The sequence below is a fragment of the Hyposmocoma kahamanoa genome, unplaced genomic scaffold, assembly GCF_003589595.1.
Source record: "Hyposmocoma kahamanoa isolate Upper Pololo Valley unplaced genomic scaffold, ASM358959v1 202, whole genome shotgun sequence".
In the NCBI taxonomy this organism is placed as follows: domain Eukaryota; kingdom Metazoa; phylum Arthropoda; class Insecta; order Lepidoptera; family Cosmopterigidae; genus Hyposmocoma; species Hyposmocoma kahamanoa.
In genome coordinates, this window is record NW_020653726.1 from 7,193,483 (window position 1) to 7,211,873 (window position 18,391).

At 35.0% G+C, this 18,391-nt stretch overlaps 1 protein-coding gene across 2 annotated transcripts in view; it reads right to left on the reverse strand.

Annotated features, from left to right (window-relative positions):
- LOC113227202 overlaps window positions 1-18,391 on the reverse strand; it is a 155,754-nt gene that overhangs the window by 21,151 nt on the left and 116,212 nt on the right. For both annotated transcript variants that reach the window (XM_026460090.1, XM_026460092.1), the window contains one exon: window positions 4,980-5,188. In XM_026460090.1, the coding sequence (XP_026315875.1) occupies window positions 4,980-5,188 (209 nt within the window). The remainder of the gene's footprint in view (window positions 1-4,979; window positions 5,189-18,391) is intronic.

Sequence of the window (18,391 nt, forward strand, 5' to 3'; positions counted from 1 at the left end):
GTTTGAGTAGCGTTATAATTGATATTTTAATTAGCAAAAATACGACGTTCTTTTTTTGAAACTCATTATATTTCTGTGTACAATATTATAATACTCATTATGGTTCTGGATACAGAACTTTTATGAAATTTTCCACCTCCGTGGCGAGTAGAATTTTGATAGACAATATAATTTTGATTCAGAACTAAAAGAGTGTCTTTATAATATGGTTTATGAAATAATAATCAACAGATTAAAGCACAGGCGTAGAAAAAGTTTATTCGAACAGTCTACGACAACGAACTTAAACGAAAGTCAAACAAACGCTACTAAACAAAAAAAACAAAGAGATACGGTGTCCATGACTGGCCCAGTACCGCTTGTATTTTAACCAATCTGGAGGCAGTAGAGCGTTTGAGTAGCATCATATTTGATGTTTTATAATGTGTTTAAATAGTACTATTCTTCCTAAATGGTTACACCTTCGTAACTGTTATATAATATTTTGAGATATTTAATAAAATAATTTCAATTTAAAAATTTTTCACAAATATAGTAACGTTATTCTGTTCAGGAACACAAGATTCTTTTAAAATACGACGTTCTTTTTTTTAAACTAACTATAGTTTGTTTATAGAATTTTAATAATTTTTTTTCACTTCAGCAGCGAGTACTGTAGACAATAGACTTTTAGTTCACAACTAAAAAGAGCACCTTTGTGATGTGGTTTAGGAAATTATAATTGTCGTCTAGCTATTACCTTCTTTCATAGTAATGGCGGGCGGCCGGCCATCATCGTCTCGTTTGTACTATTTTTTATCCCTTATTGCGTTAAAACATATTTACATAAATTTTTATAACAAAATAAAGTAAATTACTGTCCAGATTCGCTACAATTTGGAAAGAAAAAGTAAAATAATAACCTCGTTTTGGTATTTACCGTAAACAACAATGTAATTCGAAAACATTTCATGTCATTAACATACTAACATAAATCGTGGTCTCCATAGTACATTCATAATAGTAGATTGCCAGCTTGCAAATTAATTTACGCGAATACAATTACAATATATTTAGTATGGTAGTAGTTAGCTTTCCTAGTAACTTAGTAATGTTTTACTTGTGACGTTGAAAGCGAATTGCAAACACGAATGCAGCGTAGTCGAAAATATCGATACGAGCTTGAATTTTAAGTAGGTGCATCGGTCAGTCGGAGCATTCCCAGGTGACCTGCAAGGCCGACCTGTTACGCCCTCCTAGCAAACGAGCTATTCGCATGCAACCACCCGTACGTGCTCGCAGTCCGTAGGCACGGCGAATTAAATTAAAATGCGCTTCTGCATTTTGCACTGTTACGATAATAACTAGTTTCAACAACTATAACTCTAGCTAACTTTTCGTATTATAAAATCGTTTTGTCGGAAGTTACCGAGCCGATCGTGTTAACGAAATGCAAGTTGACGTTCGTGCTGCAAACAAAGGAAAACTTTTCACGAATTTTCATGATTAAATGTTGCGTGATTTAATTAGGTGCTTACTGGTCTGTTAAATAATGCTTTATTATGTAGGTACCTAAAAAATTATTTTAGTTCAACATTCGCTTTTGATTTTGTTTATTACAATGATTCAATAATTATTGTAGGTTATTCTCTACTATATATCTTCTTTTTGTCTATACTATCCTCATATTGTTACTACTAAATGTAATAAGTACCAGGATCTCGGCTCCGACTACCTATTTACAGCCTTTGGAGTCGAAACCCTTGGCCCGTGGGGTACCAGTGCCCTTCATCTACAAAATTTTATAGACTGTCTGGGAAACCCAAAGGCTACCTTGCCCAACGCATTAACATAGCCAGACAAAGGGGGAACGCTGCCAGCATCTTAGGCACCTTGCCGCGGGAACCCAATTTTATTATTATAATTTAAAAACCCTAGTTTTATTTCCTAGTATTTAAGCTTTACTGTACCTTACCTGCACATTATCACAATAATAAATAATATTAAAAAATTTGTAATAATAAATTACGGTTACTACATAATTATTATATGTCTTTATTTCAGACAACAGGGTCTCTATATTTGTTGCATACATTTGACTTAGCTACTACAAAAACAAACAACAAAACATTAAAGTTTGTTGTTTTTTTTAGATAATTAGGTAAAAATATTTAATTTAAATACTCGTATTATGAAATTATCTTTTCCTAACAAGCACATGAAGGAAGTGTCGCATAATGCGGGAATCGTGTCTCCTCGCCACAGTCTTCAAGATGGAGTTAGTGCTACCTCACAATCTATAGAGCAGCGAAACCGTCTTTTTGCTTATGATAGTGTAATAGTCATCAGTACGCGCCTGCGTAATCATTACAGACGCGCTGCAGAAATGGGGACATACATAGGTATCTATGTACAGTCAACAGCACATCAAGCCATACATTTTCGTTCGAGTATCACCTCCAGTACATCAGAAAAAGATCCGTTTCCAATTTGTAGCTTGATGTGCTGCCGTCTGTACCTAAGTGAATATTAAAAAAAGATTCACTATAATTGGTTCCCGCAACAAGCTATCATTTTGGTAATTATGTTTAACCACGCTGGTTACATAACTTAATTTAATTTTTATTTTAAACAAAATGTACTCACATTCTCCGTACATAGAGGTACTTATCTCCTTAACTCTTCCATCAGGCAACTTAATTACTGTTAAAGGCTTTTTCTTTTTAAGGAGCCTAAATTTATTAAACCTGTAGACAAAATTAAACAACCAGTTGAAACTTTTCATGGGGTGGTCGTAATTTTTAATGCCCAATGGAAAAGTTTAAAAGCGTCAGTTGGCGGTGTATCCCGATTGTAGCGATATAATACTGGTGAAAACATACGTGTACGCGTATTGGTTGGGGTGAAACCCAGACACTGCTGCAGAAATCTCTTTGTAACGCAACGCATAATGACACATTACCCATTCTACGTATATGATATATGATAATTATAATGTAGGTTACAAATAATCTTTCTTCTTCATTTACTATCGAATGTTTCTGGCATCCCACCCCGAAGCACCGGTCATTTGAAAACAGTATGGCACTGGTAGAAAAAAATTCGCGTGTCATCGGATGCACGTACTATGAGCGTCTAACCGCTACTCTGAGACTTGAACCATCTGACGAAATATTTAAGCGCCAGCTGAAAGACCTTTTCTTGGAAAACTTTTTATATTCTGTAAATGAATTTGTGGATCTTAAAATGGAACGCTATTGAGTATTTTTTATTTTCGTACATATTTTTGTACTACTTCCTCTAATGTGATTGCATAATTCAATGAAAACAATAGTATTATAAATGAATTGTTAATTTTATAATTATTGTGTATTTTTCATTATATGATTTTAATTTTTGTCTGACGATCTTAATATAATTTCTTATACTTTGATATGTAGTGTAATTTATACTGTATTTAAGAAATAAATGAATCTGAATCATTGTTTAACAATAAGGGAGTTTCTACACCTATCGCCATGGAATTGCATTATGCCAGTCGCAAAAAGTTTTACGTCTATGTAATATATTTGCCTGTTGTCGCAATCTTTCTGTTGTTCAGTTTCTATTTTTAAGTAAAAAAAATAATTTTGATTAGTTAGGGCTCTGCCACTCTAGCTGCTCCCTATTGCTGTATCGCACGGGGCAAGCTCCCCTCTGTACCCCCACGTTACGCCACTGATACTTCTAACTCTAAAAGCAGCTTTATAACTCCTCTCGTTTTGTGTCGAAGGTTAAAAATAAAGTCGAACAGAAAACGTAGCAGTACCAAACTATTGCGGCGAGGTAGAACTATCTTAACTTCGTTTTAGTTTGAACTTCTGAACTCTTTACTTGTGTGGTAACCCTCACGCTGCCTCGGAAAATTAACACTAACGGCCATTACGCTGCCAGCGAGCGCCCTCAGTTAGTACAATCTGACTCGTCTTTTATCGTATTCTTACAAGCTTAATACAATAATATATTAAAATTTTTTTTTAAAACGATCTTCGTTTGTTGGTATTGTTTGTTCATGTTAATTTATTCTATAGAGGTCTTGGACTTTCGCGATTGTTACACATTGGAAACAAAACTATTATTTTTGGATCTAAATCGAGTATAATATTTGCTTTTTTAAGCAAACCGAAGTTTCGGGTCCTTTAGGTCCCGTGGTCACAGTTGATTGAGATATAATAATAATAATGTGCCATGCAACCACATCAAATTGCCTGGTCTCAAACTAAGGAATTCCCAATATGAGTACCAAAGCAACGTTATTCAACGTTCTTCACACAAAAAATAGTTTCATTCCCTAACTATTTATTTATTTTAGGTACTTTATGTAGTATGCAAACAAAATATAACTGTTCTTTTAATGTAAGCAACTTGTTTTTCAAATGCACTTTATACTATAGTATTGTTGTTCCCATTGGATATATAGGAACGTGGTTGGTTCGGATATATACGTTTCCAAGGAGATAATGGCTGTGGGAGTTGTCCTAGGTACGAAATAAATAAACACACTTCCGCGCAAGAGCACAGACCGCGGGTTTTCAATTTTCCCTACGGGAAACCTTTTCTCTCCTGCAGTAACCTTGTTTGTTTACTTTAGAAAACAGAAAGGAATTTGGAAATCGTGATCGAGTAGTACCTTTTGGGATCGGTTGGAAAACAACGAGAACTCTATAATAGGCTAGCTTCATGTATATTGATATGTGTGAATGTATATATGTATACTTTTTAGATGGGCTATCATTGTTGCCGAACGTTCATTATAAGCGAAATTGAAAACTCCATGGTTTCGTAAAATAGGAGCAATGTTAAACTGTAATACATTATTTACTATGTTTAAACAAATATTGTTGTGTAGCAATGGAGCTACTTTTAAAAGAAAATTTGAATCACGTATTTGATACTATAGTATTTGACACATGTATAATAATAATCACCACAATTAAGGAAATTGTTATGTGCACACTCACGTTTAATACAGCTCCAGGCGTAGTAAAGTTTCTATAAGGCGGTTTCCGATCCCTAATGTACTGGAAGATCTTAGTGCCGTGTCGCAGGAAGACGACTTTATCGAGTAGGTGCGGCGGAACGTCGTGCACGCAGCGCAGGCGCACCGAACCCCCTCGCGCCGCCCATCGCTCCATCTGCAACTCCACTCGCACTTCTGTGTGTCCGCGCACTGAAACAACAATACGTCTACTTATTTCAAAGAAGGTACAATTTACATGCACAAGAAATCATATTCAGATATCATACGCAACATGTGTACCAAAGACCGTCGTGATATCTTATCTCTTTTACTGCAGAAAAAACAATTTAAACGACCAAATAGCAAAAATGTTTATAGCGCAATTGTGTTCATCAGTCTTTCCCAGCCCGTCATACCCTTGTATTTTGTACAAGTTCATGTAAAGGTCGAGACAGGGATTTCATTTTATATTTTTCTTCTTTTGCTATTTTCTAAAAAGAAGTGAAAAGAGTAAAGAAAAGCGGCTTCTAAATTTTTTGCTGGAATGCGTAAACTAAAAGTGAGTGTTAACCCATTATCTCTATAGTATCCATGAGTTCTACTAAGAGACCACTATAAAGGTATTTATTTTGTTTATAAAGAAAGGGGTAATATTTTGTTTTTAACAAGTTCACGTTGCATTAATAGCTATAAAACAGATATAGCGATTCTCTTGGTAATGTGTATAGCACCAAAAAAGCAGCTTTTTACAAAATTTCACAAGTACAATGTTGCAATTGAAGTATAGATCTAGCGTAAAAGGAAGGTTCCTTGGAATACCTGACACTGCGTGTAATTCTGTCAAGTTTCATTGGCTATTAAAACAAATGTTGTGAAAGAATTTGCCGACAAAACGTTTGATTATCCTGAGCATAAAGCTCTAGGCCACCGCGCGCCCCACCTAATGGCCACTTTGAATAATTTTATGGCCACCTCTCTGCTCACTATAGATTATCTCAGTATCCAGTAAAAAACAGAAGAAACGAAGAGCCGTTGGTGACACATTCGTTGGCATTACTTGCACAAATTTAAATAGACTACCTACGGTAAGGTATTTCATGGAGTCTATTTTACAATTTACTTACATATTGTATATGTTTTTAATTATTTATTTATGAAGTGTTTCGTTTCGTCGTCCACAAAAGATAATAAAGAATGATAAGTGGAATAAGCTATTGAGTGAAATGAAATTCTCAGCTTCTCGCTGCGGGGTAGCTTTTACCTTTTCAACCTAAATTGAATCAAATTCGTCTAAACGAAACGAAAACTGTCACATGTAAGGAACGGAATTAGTTTCATGTATTTCTTGTGATTTCTTCACTGAAGTTACGTTGCAATTGTAATACCATAATAAATAAGATTTTGATGCAGTTTTTGTCTTTAAAAAATTAGGAAGTTATAACCAACGAGTCCTCACGGTGGGGTCGGGCTCAGATTACGGGTGTGCGCTCTTCAGTGGTTTCGTTATTTTGGTATTCATAGTACAGGAAATTCCCTAATTTGGACCAGAAATTTGGTGTGATTGGCATTTCTTCCCCCTAAAATATTTCTCTTTGGCATAGCTCCAAAAACAACGCTATAAGTATCTCCTTTCCACTACATTGAGAATATTGAAAAATGGCGAAAAACTAATGTTGATTTCAAACTATTATCAGGCACTACTAGATACTTCCACATGTCAATTTTCAAAGGGATCAGAGCAAATTTTTTTCTGCCGCCAACGAACTCTTGTATGGTGACCACAGACCACATAATGGCGACCATATGTTTAAAGTGCCAAATTTCAATTTTGACTACAAACTTTTATCTGGGATTCCTAGAGACCTTCACATGTCAATTCTCGGTCGAATCAGAACAAGTCTCTTTCGGCAGCTAGCTAGGTTTTTAACGAAAAAAATGCTTATGGCAGCAATATTAAAAATTGCGTAAAAGATTTTTGACCCCAAATAATGATTATGGACTTCTAAAGACATGCATGGCAATTTTCAGTCCGAGCGAAGCAAGATTTTTTCGGCAGCCATTTTGAATGTTTCTTGCCACAGGCATAACATTTTATTAAATTTGACCAACTTCTGCTGTCCCGATTCTTTTCTTCTAGTACCATAAAGTCATTCTTGTAAGAAACAGATTCTATCAGCATTTAAAAAATTGACAATTTTATGCATTTTGTATGAAAAATCATTTTATTAAATTTAATAATATTTACTATTGTCGCAAATGTTAGTAAATTATGGTAAATCTGTGAAAAATTGTTCACATCAATTGTATTTGTAGTTGCTTTTCGGTTTTTAATAAAAAAGTTGGGAAGTACATAGAATACAAAGTTGATTAATATAAAAGATTATCACGTGGCAGTATTATTATACTAAAGTTAAACATCCACTTACTATTCCTACAAGCAATAATATTTTTTATCTTTCACCATAGGTATAATAGTTGATACTGCATTCTAGTTTATAGTATGATAGCAAACTAAAGCAATACAGACGTGTCATTTAAATAAAGTATATTTTACAGTAGCGGTATAAGATAGGAAACGCTAAACTAGCGCTTTCGCTGAAAAAATATGTAGAGGTATCGAACGTTACCTCCTATGCGTAAAGTTCTACTCTCATCCAAGAGGCGAAACGATGTCCTTTTTATGACCTTTGTCGCTTTTTTCAGAAATTGGTTGGTTTTTTCTTACCATCGAGGAAAACTCGCAACGTGCTATAGACATACATATATGTAGATATTTTCCATTCTGGATTTTGGTACTTTTGAATAAAGTTACCGCTATGGTTAGAAAGCGTACTTACTATTATGTTAAGAATTTTTGCATGTTAATGCAAAAGCTGTGTTGGCATCATTTTATGTATTCTGTTCTGGGTGCGTCTCTCTGTCCATCTAAAGTTTACACTTAACCTAAAAGACGTGAGTACCTGAATGTAAGTTTATGATTGTGTTACAGTGTTTCAGTCGAAACTTAAAATGTTACGAAACTTTGATTGCCAAATTTTTTGTTGAATATCACAAGGACGTGTATTGTACCTACAATTTTATATTTCCCTAATGAAAATCAATTTTTACACTTGGTTTGTGGTGAGTGTAACAAAATTTCGAAAAGTTTGTGGATATCCATCTGTTAAATCACTTTTATGATAAAATCGTGCACTGTGGTACGGCGCCCACGATTTCCTTAAAATTTGAATGCGGGTGTGGAACAGAAAGGCGATGAAATATAATGTGCAATCAAGGGAAATGGAGGCGCTCGGTGAAGCTCGCATCCTTCTTGCGTGCCGTAAACTATTTCCACTGGTTTACAAGGTTCACGAGTTTTACTGCTACAATGCAACTTTTCATTGCGCTACAAAGGGTTGTTTTATGTACAATAATCGATGTTTTTATATTGTTCGAATTTACGTGAAAGGCGTGTGATCAGACTAAGAGAAGGTTTTTGTGAAATTGTTCCATATGAGACATTACATAGGGTAGGTTCCCAATGTAGGCAAGTAGTTTCTTAAATACAATTGTTTGAAGAACGTTGTGATTTGAGATTTCTGAATAAAAATACGCATTTTTAAATTCCGCTTCAAAATATTCAGGCGGGCAGGCTTTGCGTTGGATTTGCAGAGTATTTTATGCATGCAAAGAAGATCAGTGAATTGAAGCGCCCTGTACATTTTAAATCGGGTAACTGGAAAAGAAAAACGCAGACAAATCTGTTGCCAATCCAGTGATCCATCATAGTATATAATAGAAAAGAATTACATTAATATCGCGCAGCTACAAAATTTAGGCGTTAACATGTAACAGGGCAATAAAGATTTGATATTTAACACATTTTTATTTGTTTGCTATACCTAATTAGGTTATTGTCAGACTTTCTATCAAAATAAATATCCCCCATCATACTCGATCGTGATTCCCACGCGGTCAGTTGTAGTAGGAATAAGACCGAAATCGTTTTTTGAATGATCAACAATGAAAACAAAACACACAAATATAATAAAAACACATAAATAACATATATTTTTAATAATTTTTAATAATTTTATAAAAAATTTTTTATTCAATAATTTAATCCAACATAAGAACATACCCACATTATAGCGGCACATACCATTGTAAAAAATACATTTCTTTTATAAATCTAGGTATTTGTCATTTCTGTACCCCTCAGTGGGTATAGTTTTTATAGTTTGGTGCCCACCTGATGATCTTTAATTTTAATACGAAAGTAAATATGACATCCGCCAAATTTAACTGTGATAATTACCTCTATTTTTCATTTTTATTTCCATCAATCTCACATTGGTTGATATTTTTACCGTCTATGCGTACTCTAAATAATGCTGTTATTACATTTCTACTTCTTAAAAATTCATTTTTCGCAGGCCTACTCAGACGTGGGTTTAGAACAAAATGAAACTACATAAAAGATTGTTTTATATAAGTGTCACTGTACAAGAGACGATTGCCATAATGATTATTATAACAACTTTTCATAAGCGTCGCGCTATGAAGCAGTACTGAAATAAAGTTCGATTTTTCTTTTCGCATACCTGTACAGAAAAGTGACATAACAGCTTCATGTGACATATCTCCTTACCCTCAAAGGAAAACGGGCGTAGTGCTGAGCGTTTGGAGACAATGTCGGATAATATTACACGTACAATTGTTGTAAATATAGGAAGCGCGTTCCGGCCATATGCGGCGGACGTGTCTTGTGTCAAAAAGGGTGTACTATATTATTATTATAGTGTTACCTATAATGCTGTTTTAAATGACGTTAGCCTACATTACACTGTGTCTATATTAATAAAAAAAATAGTTTAATCAGTGCCCTTGTTTGTGTTGACTGGAGAAAATACAATAATGGTGGAAAGTACTGTCATCATTCAAAAATTTGAAAGTTGAAGTCGGTGGTTTAACTAGATGTTTCAGTGGAGAGCAATAAACGTAAATATTAAAGTGCACTTTTAAAATACAAGATTTGAGGGACACCGCCACTGCGCATGTCATCCTCAGACATAAGGTGACAAGTCCTATGTGCCTGTAATTTCAACATCATCCCTTACTTTTCAAAACCAGAACGCAGTTATGCTCATATTACTGTTTGACTGCAGAAATAGGTGAGGTGGCAGTACTTACCTGGACGAACTTATTATTATGAAGGAACTGTACTGCTACTTGAGACAATGGAAGTATTAAACTATGTAGTTTACACTTTCCAATAAATTATTTCAACATTCACACGTTTTAATAGCGCTTATTAATTTGAACCTAAGTGTTATAAAAAATGTAAATAAGACATTTCAGGCCTAGCAGTATATTATCATATATAATAATTAAAATAGTTCAAATTATATTATTTATTTTTCGACTTTATTTAGACAACGTATCTATGCAATTAGAGTATTCTATGCTAAAAGCGCTTAGAGACAAATTACCATCGGAGATTGCTCCTTCCTCTCCATCACTGTTAAGGTGTTCCGGCTATTAAGAGGCCCTCAGTAACATGCATCTTACTTCATACTCTCTACCTCACCAGGAGTAAACAACCCTTGATTTTTTGTGTACAGACAGGTATTATTTTTTCTGTTTATCCGTATCGTCCTATAGATACGAATTTAAGTTTTTTCGTATGTGTAGGTAGAAGAACTAAATACTTAAGGGTTTTTTTTCAATTGTATTGTATAGTTGTAGTATGCAAAAGACAAAGCGAGCGAAATAATTTAGACGTCTAGACTTGTAGAGCACCATCTAGACAATCGTTTCAGACAATTGAACTTCAACAGTCGTCGTCCTCTGCATGTAGACGACAAGTAATTTAAACATTTATTGTAACTTGAAACTGCACATAGAGATATAATTTAGAAGTCAAACATTACAAACTTTGTACACATAATCGCATAGGTACGTCAAGGACAAGAGCATGAACCATATCGAACAAATTCCCAGCCAATTCGACGTGCGTAATAAATATGCGTGATATCGTCGGGGATAGTGCAATGACGCGTACCTAGTATTGGATTATAAGTTTCCATTTCGATAAATCAGTGACCAAATTAAATACGCGTAATTATCGTGCCAACCAAATTAGCGTGATTTATGGGAATCTATTGTTATCAGTCCGTAGACGACATAAATTAATGCTTACTGTGCAAAGTTGAAAGTCGTAGCCATTGAAATAACAAAGTAATGACGTTGAATCATTCTTTTATAAAATTTGGTTATGCGCAGATACGCGCCTTTTACCAATGCTACATACGCAGATTTGCACTATCTACGACAATATAGTGTACAAAATTTACAAAGGCGTTTGGAGACAGTGCTAACTCTATTAATTTAATTGGCAAAAAAGTCACACCTCTTTCTATGAACTCCGTCCGTACAATTAAGTGGTATGCAGAACAATTAAAACGTTTTATGCAAAAGTTTTATTGAATGCCTTTGTTATTGCGAAGGTTGTTAGCCTTTCCTACCGACAATTTATTGCAATTAGATTGTAGATAAAACATTTAAGGGCGACATAACAACGGAACAATTAAAATTTACAACTAGCGACAAGCAAATTTGTTAGTACATAAAAGTTTGCATCAATTTTATTTAGTGTAAGAAGTAATCTAAAGTTGACATAAAAGCCAACAGATTTATAAGCCAAGATAGCTTTAGCTTATGGCCGAGGGCGACGTTATAAGTTTTTACGGTATTGAATTATTGAGTCGCCCAGAGGTTTCCAGACCTGGAGATTTAATATTTGATGCTGCATCGCTATCGACCTCTTGATTTCCTTCTCGAGTTCAAAAGCCCAGTGCAATATTTTATTAGTAAACAAGCATTATTGCTGATACTGAAAACATCGCTGTTGTTTTTTAATCGATTTGAAAAAAGTGCTCAAATCGACTGTATTTTTTTGTGTGTACGATATGCGAATACTTCAGCATTTTTGAACCGATTTTGATAATATTTTCTTGTTGAAAAGAGGCTGTTGTTCCTAGTATTGATCCCATTTCAATTTTGAGAAAATATTCCACCTTTGAGGGTGGCAAACTAGGGGATGAATCCGATTTCGCGCACTTTCCGGTAACTGATTAGAATAAAACTTGGTAAATAGATGTAGTTCCACGACCTTTCGAGGTCGGTTTGTATTTTCCAAGCACTCAATTTGCACACAATGCATTACCATATCAGGACATTAGACACTTGCATATGAATAATAATTCCTTAATAATAATGTCCCAGACAACCACACCAATCGCCTAGTCTCAAGCTAGGGAACTCCCTCTACTATGAGTACCAGAGCAACGGAATTCACTTACAACACCCACACCAGAACCAATTTAGAAAAGTTCATTTCACAAATTGATCCTACCGGGAATCGATCCCGGGACCTCCTCATCCAGTGCTCACGGTGCAAACCGTTAAGTTACCGAGGTCATCGGTGGCCCGACGGATATAGTAAACAATCTATGTTGAAATCGGTAAATATTTACCAAAGCACCGGATTTGTAAAATAATTTCTTAGCAATTGCGTCATTTGGTTCGCCCTAAACAATTATTAATTAAGTCGCTTTATGGAAAGAGTCACGAAGCTTTGTCGCTTCATTGATACACAGAAGTCATTTTCAACACGTTTCAAAGTTATAACGACTTTCCGAAACCGGCTGCTTCGCAATTTTAATCCAGGTTCAAATGCCGCAAGTTAGATAGAAAAACCCTGGTCGCGGGTAAGCAATTCCCAAAGGGTCGCGACATGTATTGGATTATAGAGTTGCAAAGAAAGAAATTTCTTGTTAGTTGGAATTACGCGACGATAGCTAATATTCGGATTTGTATTAAGACAAACTTTCTGATACGGCTTTTTATTAATTATTTAAAAATAAATGTTCGATAACTATGACCTAAAGTTAAATTACAAGCATATAAAATCATCAATATGCAGATTTGATTATCTGAAAGTGATCGTATTTCCGTCAGCGTCCTATAGTCGCAATTCGATTTGACCCATTTTGCGTAGCTCATTTATAATTTAAACTTCACTTCTGACCTGCTTATATATATAAGGTTTAGATGACTCTCAGATCAAGTTTAACATTTATCGTAGAATCTGAAGATCATTATGCTCATCCTTTATTTGTGAATACAGTCTACTTGAAATTGACCGTGGATGCTCTAAGCGGTGTTATTCGGTTCCATTTTCTATAAGTACGTAGAAAATTGAATCGGATATCCATTCAGTGGTACGAATGCTAGTTGATGACGAATTTGTGGATTGGAAATCCCCTTGGTGTTGGAAAATACGTATAGATTTATCTGCAGCGATGTCATTACGCACATTGTTCAGTAAATTGAAGTCCGATTGCGAGCCAATTTTGCACTATGTAATTTCTGAATGTGTATGAATAGATAATTGTAGTATAGGAGCAAAGCAATTGCAATGGTAATAAAAACGGTGCGAGAAAAGAATCTGGTCAGTACATATCTGTAGCGATGCCCTTGAGACTCGTAGTGTACTGGGTCTAAAACTCGGATTGTCAAAAACGATTAACAAAGTATTTTAGTCAGGTTGTTTGGCAATTCTAATATTGTTAAGTTTTGCTAGTAACTCTTATTTTTACAGGGCATATTCAGACACGTGATGGAACAAAAAACTTTTGACTATACCACCATAAAGGAGCAATCACAAACACACCCACTTTAAACATATACCTCACCAACAAACATACTCCTTCGCACACTTTAAAACACACACACGCATACCGCACATTTACTCACAAACACGAGCATAACTTTGAAATCACTAACTTTGAAATTACTCCCTACTTACTGTATTTTATAATACATAAATACAAATACTCTTACGTAAAGAAGTCTTACGACCAACAAGCGGAGACCAGGAATCCTAAGACGCAAGGTACTCCTAGTTTATGCTCCTGTTTCTGACAAATATTAATATTGAAGCTTAATAGTTTGTAATTATAAATGGTGACAAAAATATAATTATATATGTCATATATATTATAGTAGGTACCTTACATAGTACCTAGATGAGACGGTTAAAAGTCGTACGTACGTACCGTCGTCAATATACATGAAGTGAATTCACTAAAAGCAATTAGAACTCGCTCTATGAACTTGAAAATGGTTGTTTTGCGTATCCAAAAGACATCATTTTACAAGTTGCGGGTTCCCTTGTAAGGGCGGCTGTGCTCGCTACACTCGACCTACATTCAGAGTCTCGTATCTGTTGTTGATGCAAATCTCGTATGCTGCAGCCTTTATTAACACATGTTACCTCTGCCGGCTGTAAGAATAACACCCGAGGGCTCTCTGTATTTTCATCTACGTAGACAATGATTTACTTATGTTTCTTCTTTTTATTATTTTGTTTGTGCTTTCCTTTCCACATATCTAATTTAGACATGTGACGTTGCGTTTGTTGCATAAGTCAAGTTACCGCAAATTATTGCTAATAAGTATTTAATTGTTTTTTCTTATGTCTGCGTAGTAGGTGTATCTAGATATTGAATAGGCGTAATGGTAGGTCGATTTATGAGACACTGTAGGAAGTAGAATCGTTCTCTTAATTTGACGACCTCTGTGGCCTAACGATTTGCATTGTGGGCGCTGGATGCGGTGGTCCCGGGTTCGATTTCCGATAACCGAACCAATTTGGGAAATAAACTTTTCTAAATTAGTGCTGTTGTGTTCTGGGAAGTGTCCCGGAGTGAATTCCGTTGCTCTGGTGCTTATAGTATAGGAAATTCCCTAATTTTGAATCTTTGAGACCACAGTCTGACACATTACTACTCTTATTATTAATTTAAGCAGCGGGGGCAAGCCCCCGTCAGTACCAGTTTTAGTGCCATAAAAATTTCCTTCCTTCCTTTTTCGAGTTTTCAAGCGTCGTTTTGCATTACAGTATTAAAAAATACATATATTCTGCTTCTAGCCGCTATGCATGTAATGCAGTGTAATGATGCTTTTAAACGCCAAAATTTCTACGTGGTGGCATATCTCGATCAATTCTAAGAGAGGCTTAATTAACTGGAGGACTTTTAGAATCTGAGCATTCGTTATTTTTCATGCAACGTATGTCGAAGAACGTCCTTTAAGTATAAGGACGTTCTCGTTTTATGGCATCGAACTCATGTTGAGTGGTGCTCGAGTCATCTTGCCAGGGCGAGCTCGTACAGTATACGTGATTTAAAATTTTTCTTATTTCCGAGCGGAACATAAAATTCTTCTGAAACACTTCCGAGCTCACACTTAGGTTCTGGAGTCAGGAATGAATTGAATATCAAACAGTTGCTTGTTGTTCTTTACATTGTAAAACCTATGATTTTATGAAACGTATATATATATTTTTGTAAATTACTGGCACACTTGTCAATTCAAGGTGACAGGGGCGCAGTGGCAGTACCCCTCAGATCTTTGCGATTTAAAGCTCTGAGTGGCACTGCAACTGCTATGGACAGGCGGGTCGCTTACCACCAGTCACACCAGCCAGGTGTCATAAAAATAAATAAATATAAATAAATAAATAAATAAATTGTACAAAACTGGGCTCAAGGTATTGATATTTACATTTTGAAGGAGTGAATGAAATATTATTTTTCATATTATATAAAAAAAATACTATGACAACATAGAGCAGTAATATAGTCCTAATAAAAATAATATAATAATAATATAATTAATATAGTCCTGAATAGGCTAATATGGCTAATGTTAGTCAATATAGCGAGTTAATATAGTTAAAATATTGTTTTTATAAACATAATTGAACAAAATATGTTGACTAACAATTATGCTATAATCACCGATTTGGATACCTAAGACACAAGTAAGCAATTTTACTTAGTTTATCACCTAGATTAACTTGCATTACTAACCTTAATTAAAGTTATGTAAACATAAAATAATTTCACTGTTTTGCCATAGTCTGGCGCATATATCGCACTGTTAATACAATAGTGTATTAACTCAAAAACAGGACTTTGTCAGAATCGATGAAAAACGAATTACTCACTTCCCGCAAAAAAACATTAAAATTTATATGTTGTAGTTTATTATAGACACTTAAACAATTTCTCAAATATATTTAAAAATAAAATGGAAAAAATAATTTCATGATTTTGGATAAGGATTCTTTGGCCAGAAATTTAATTTTATGTACATTTACAAATGTACGAGAGTGGATTGAAAAGTTCGCGGCTTCACATGGAAGTACTTATTATATTTTTTCATACTACCCACATCTAATTCATATATTCATTGGTTATCGCTGTGCAAAATTTTATTGGTGTAGTATTTGTTTAAAAATTTATATATTTACCGATAAAGTCACACAGTGACATGGAGACAACATTATGGGAATCTGCTCCATCGTATAGGACTATAAAAAAATTAGTAGCAGAATTCATACGTGTATGTGTAAATTTCGAAGAAGACCATAGGAATAGATATTTTTTGATTGTTTCTCAGAATATTCTAATGACATTCTAATGACATTTTACGTTCAGTAATGATATAATATTAAATTTCACATACTTTGAGTTACAACACTATTCTAATAGCAGTACGATATGTAAATAAAAGGTTATTTAATAAGATTCATACATTTAGATAAAATTTGTATACAGTAAAAAAAATTCTTTATCTTTATAGTGATTGCGTTTATTGACAATTACTTTTCATGCTAAGTAAGTAAATAAAACGTGCGTTCTTCCTTTACGATAAAAGAGATTTGTGTAACGTTACAGATTTTTATCTATTGTAGGCTAGCTAATCATGTATTCTGTCCACTTCCAACGCCAGGCACAATTTATGTTCACAAATGTCTTGCGACGTGACTATCTATGCAAGAGATATTCGTAAAGGAGCTGAGTAATGCGTTAAGCTCTATCACAAATTTGACATGATTTAAATAGCATAGCATCAGGTCCACAGAAGTAGAAACAAACTCGGAGTATTCCTTGGATATACCTGCTTACTAAAGCGTGAGTACTGCTATTGAGAGCGTTGCAATAATGTCTCTATGATTTAAGAGGCTATATCAATTTAGACACTTAAAGAAGCGCTGCAGCCGCGCCGCTCTACTAATTTTCGTACAATATTTAGAAGCGCAATTCGTGTAACATCCGCGCCACTTTTCCAGTCACAATTAGTGAACTAAAATTAGCGTCAATCGGAGGTATCCTTTAGTTGTAGTTAGTTGCAGTAGAGCTCCTTGTGAACGAGTTCGTCCAGGATAGTACTGTCACCTTGCTTATTTCTGCCGTCAAGCAGTAATGTCAATATTACTGCGTTCCGGTTTTGAAGGGTTAGGGTGCTGGTGAAATTACAGGCTCACGTTGACGGGCGCAGAGGCAGTGCCCCTCAGATCTTTGCGATTTAAAGCCCTGAGTGGCATTACCACTGTTATGGATAGGCGTGTAGCTTACCATCAGGCGCACGACTTGTTCATCCCGTCACTACATATTATAAAAAAAAGTTTCGAAAATATTACGCAACGCCACTTATTGGGCCGACGGATGTGGGCTACGGAGTCCACGTGCGCGCTTGCAATGTAATGTTAAAAGCTTAAGTGCATTAGTGTATGTTTTATAGTTGATAAGATTACGTACGCTAAGACAACAAGTGCTTTTGTTTACGATTATAATAATAATAATCTAGTCTAAAATAGATAATGATGATGATGATAATAAAACTGTATTGACCAAAAAGGATTACGTAATTTACATTTACACTATTTAAATATGTTACATAATTCTTTTCTATCAATGATTTCTCGCGGTCATTGCACTAAGTATATTCTTGTACCGCAGAGACCTAGTATATTATGTCCAGTAACTTACATAATATGGCACACAGTTAAGTTAAATAGGTTCAAGGGGTTTTAAAAGTAAGTGTTTACAATAAAATTAAAATTAACATTAATTAAACATTAATACAATAAATAAAAATGCGTGTGTGTGTGCGTGCGTGCGTGTTTGCGTGCGTGCGTGCATGCGTGCGTGCGTGCGTGCGTGTGTGTTTGTGCTTCTGAGGTTGTGGTGTGAGTGAATGTAGTATAAAGGGAAGTTAATTAATTATCGTAATTATACTTTCTGTTTGGTGGTAATCGAGGGGAATTTTCGACATACAAAGTTATAGATGTGTGGTAAAAGAAAAAGTGGAAGACGAGTTGCAAAAGTGGTTCGAACTGGGGGCACTGGTATTTTGTACACACGCCTCTCAATGAGCTGTTCATAATTTTGAGATTTTAATGTTGTGCTGTGAGTAGATGTTGCGGCTTTAAGTATGTAGAGCTGACGAACTCGCAAAACTTTGCACTCTGCGTATAGTTTATCTGTGCTTTACTCAAAGATTTGCGAAGCATAACTT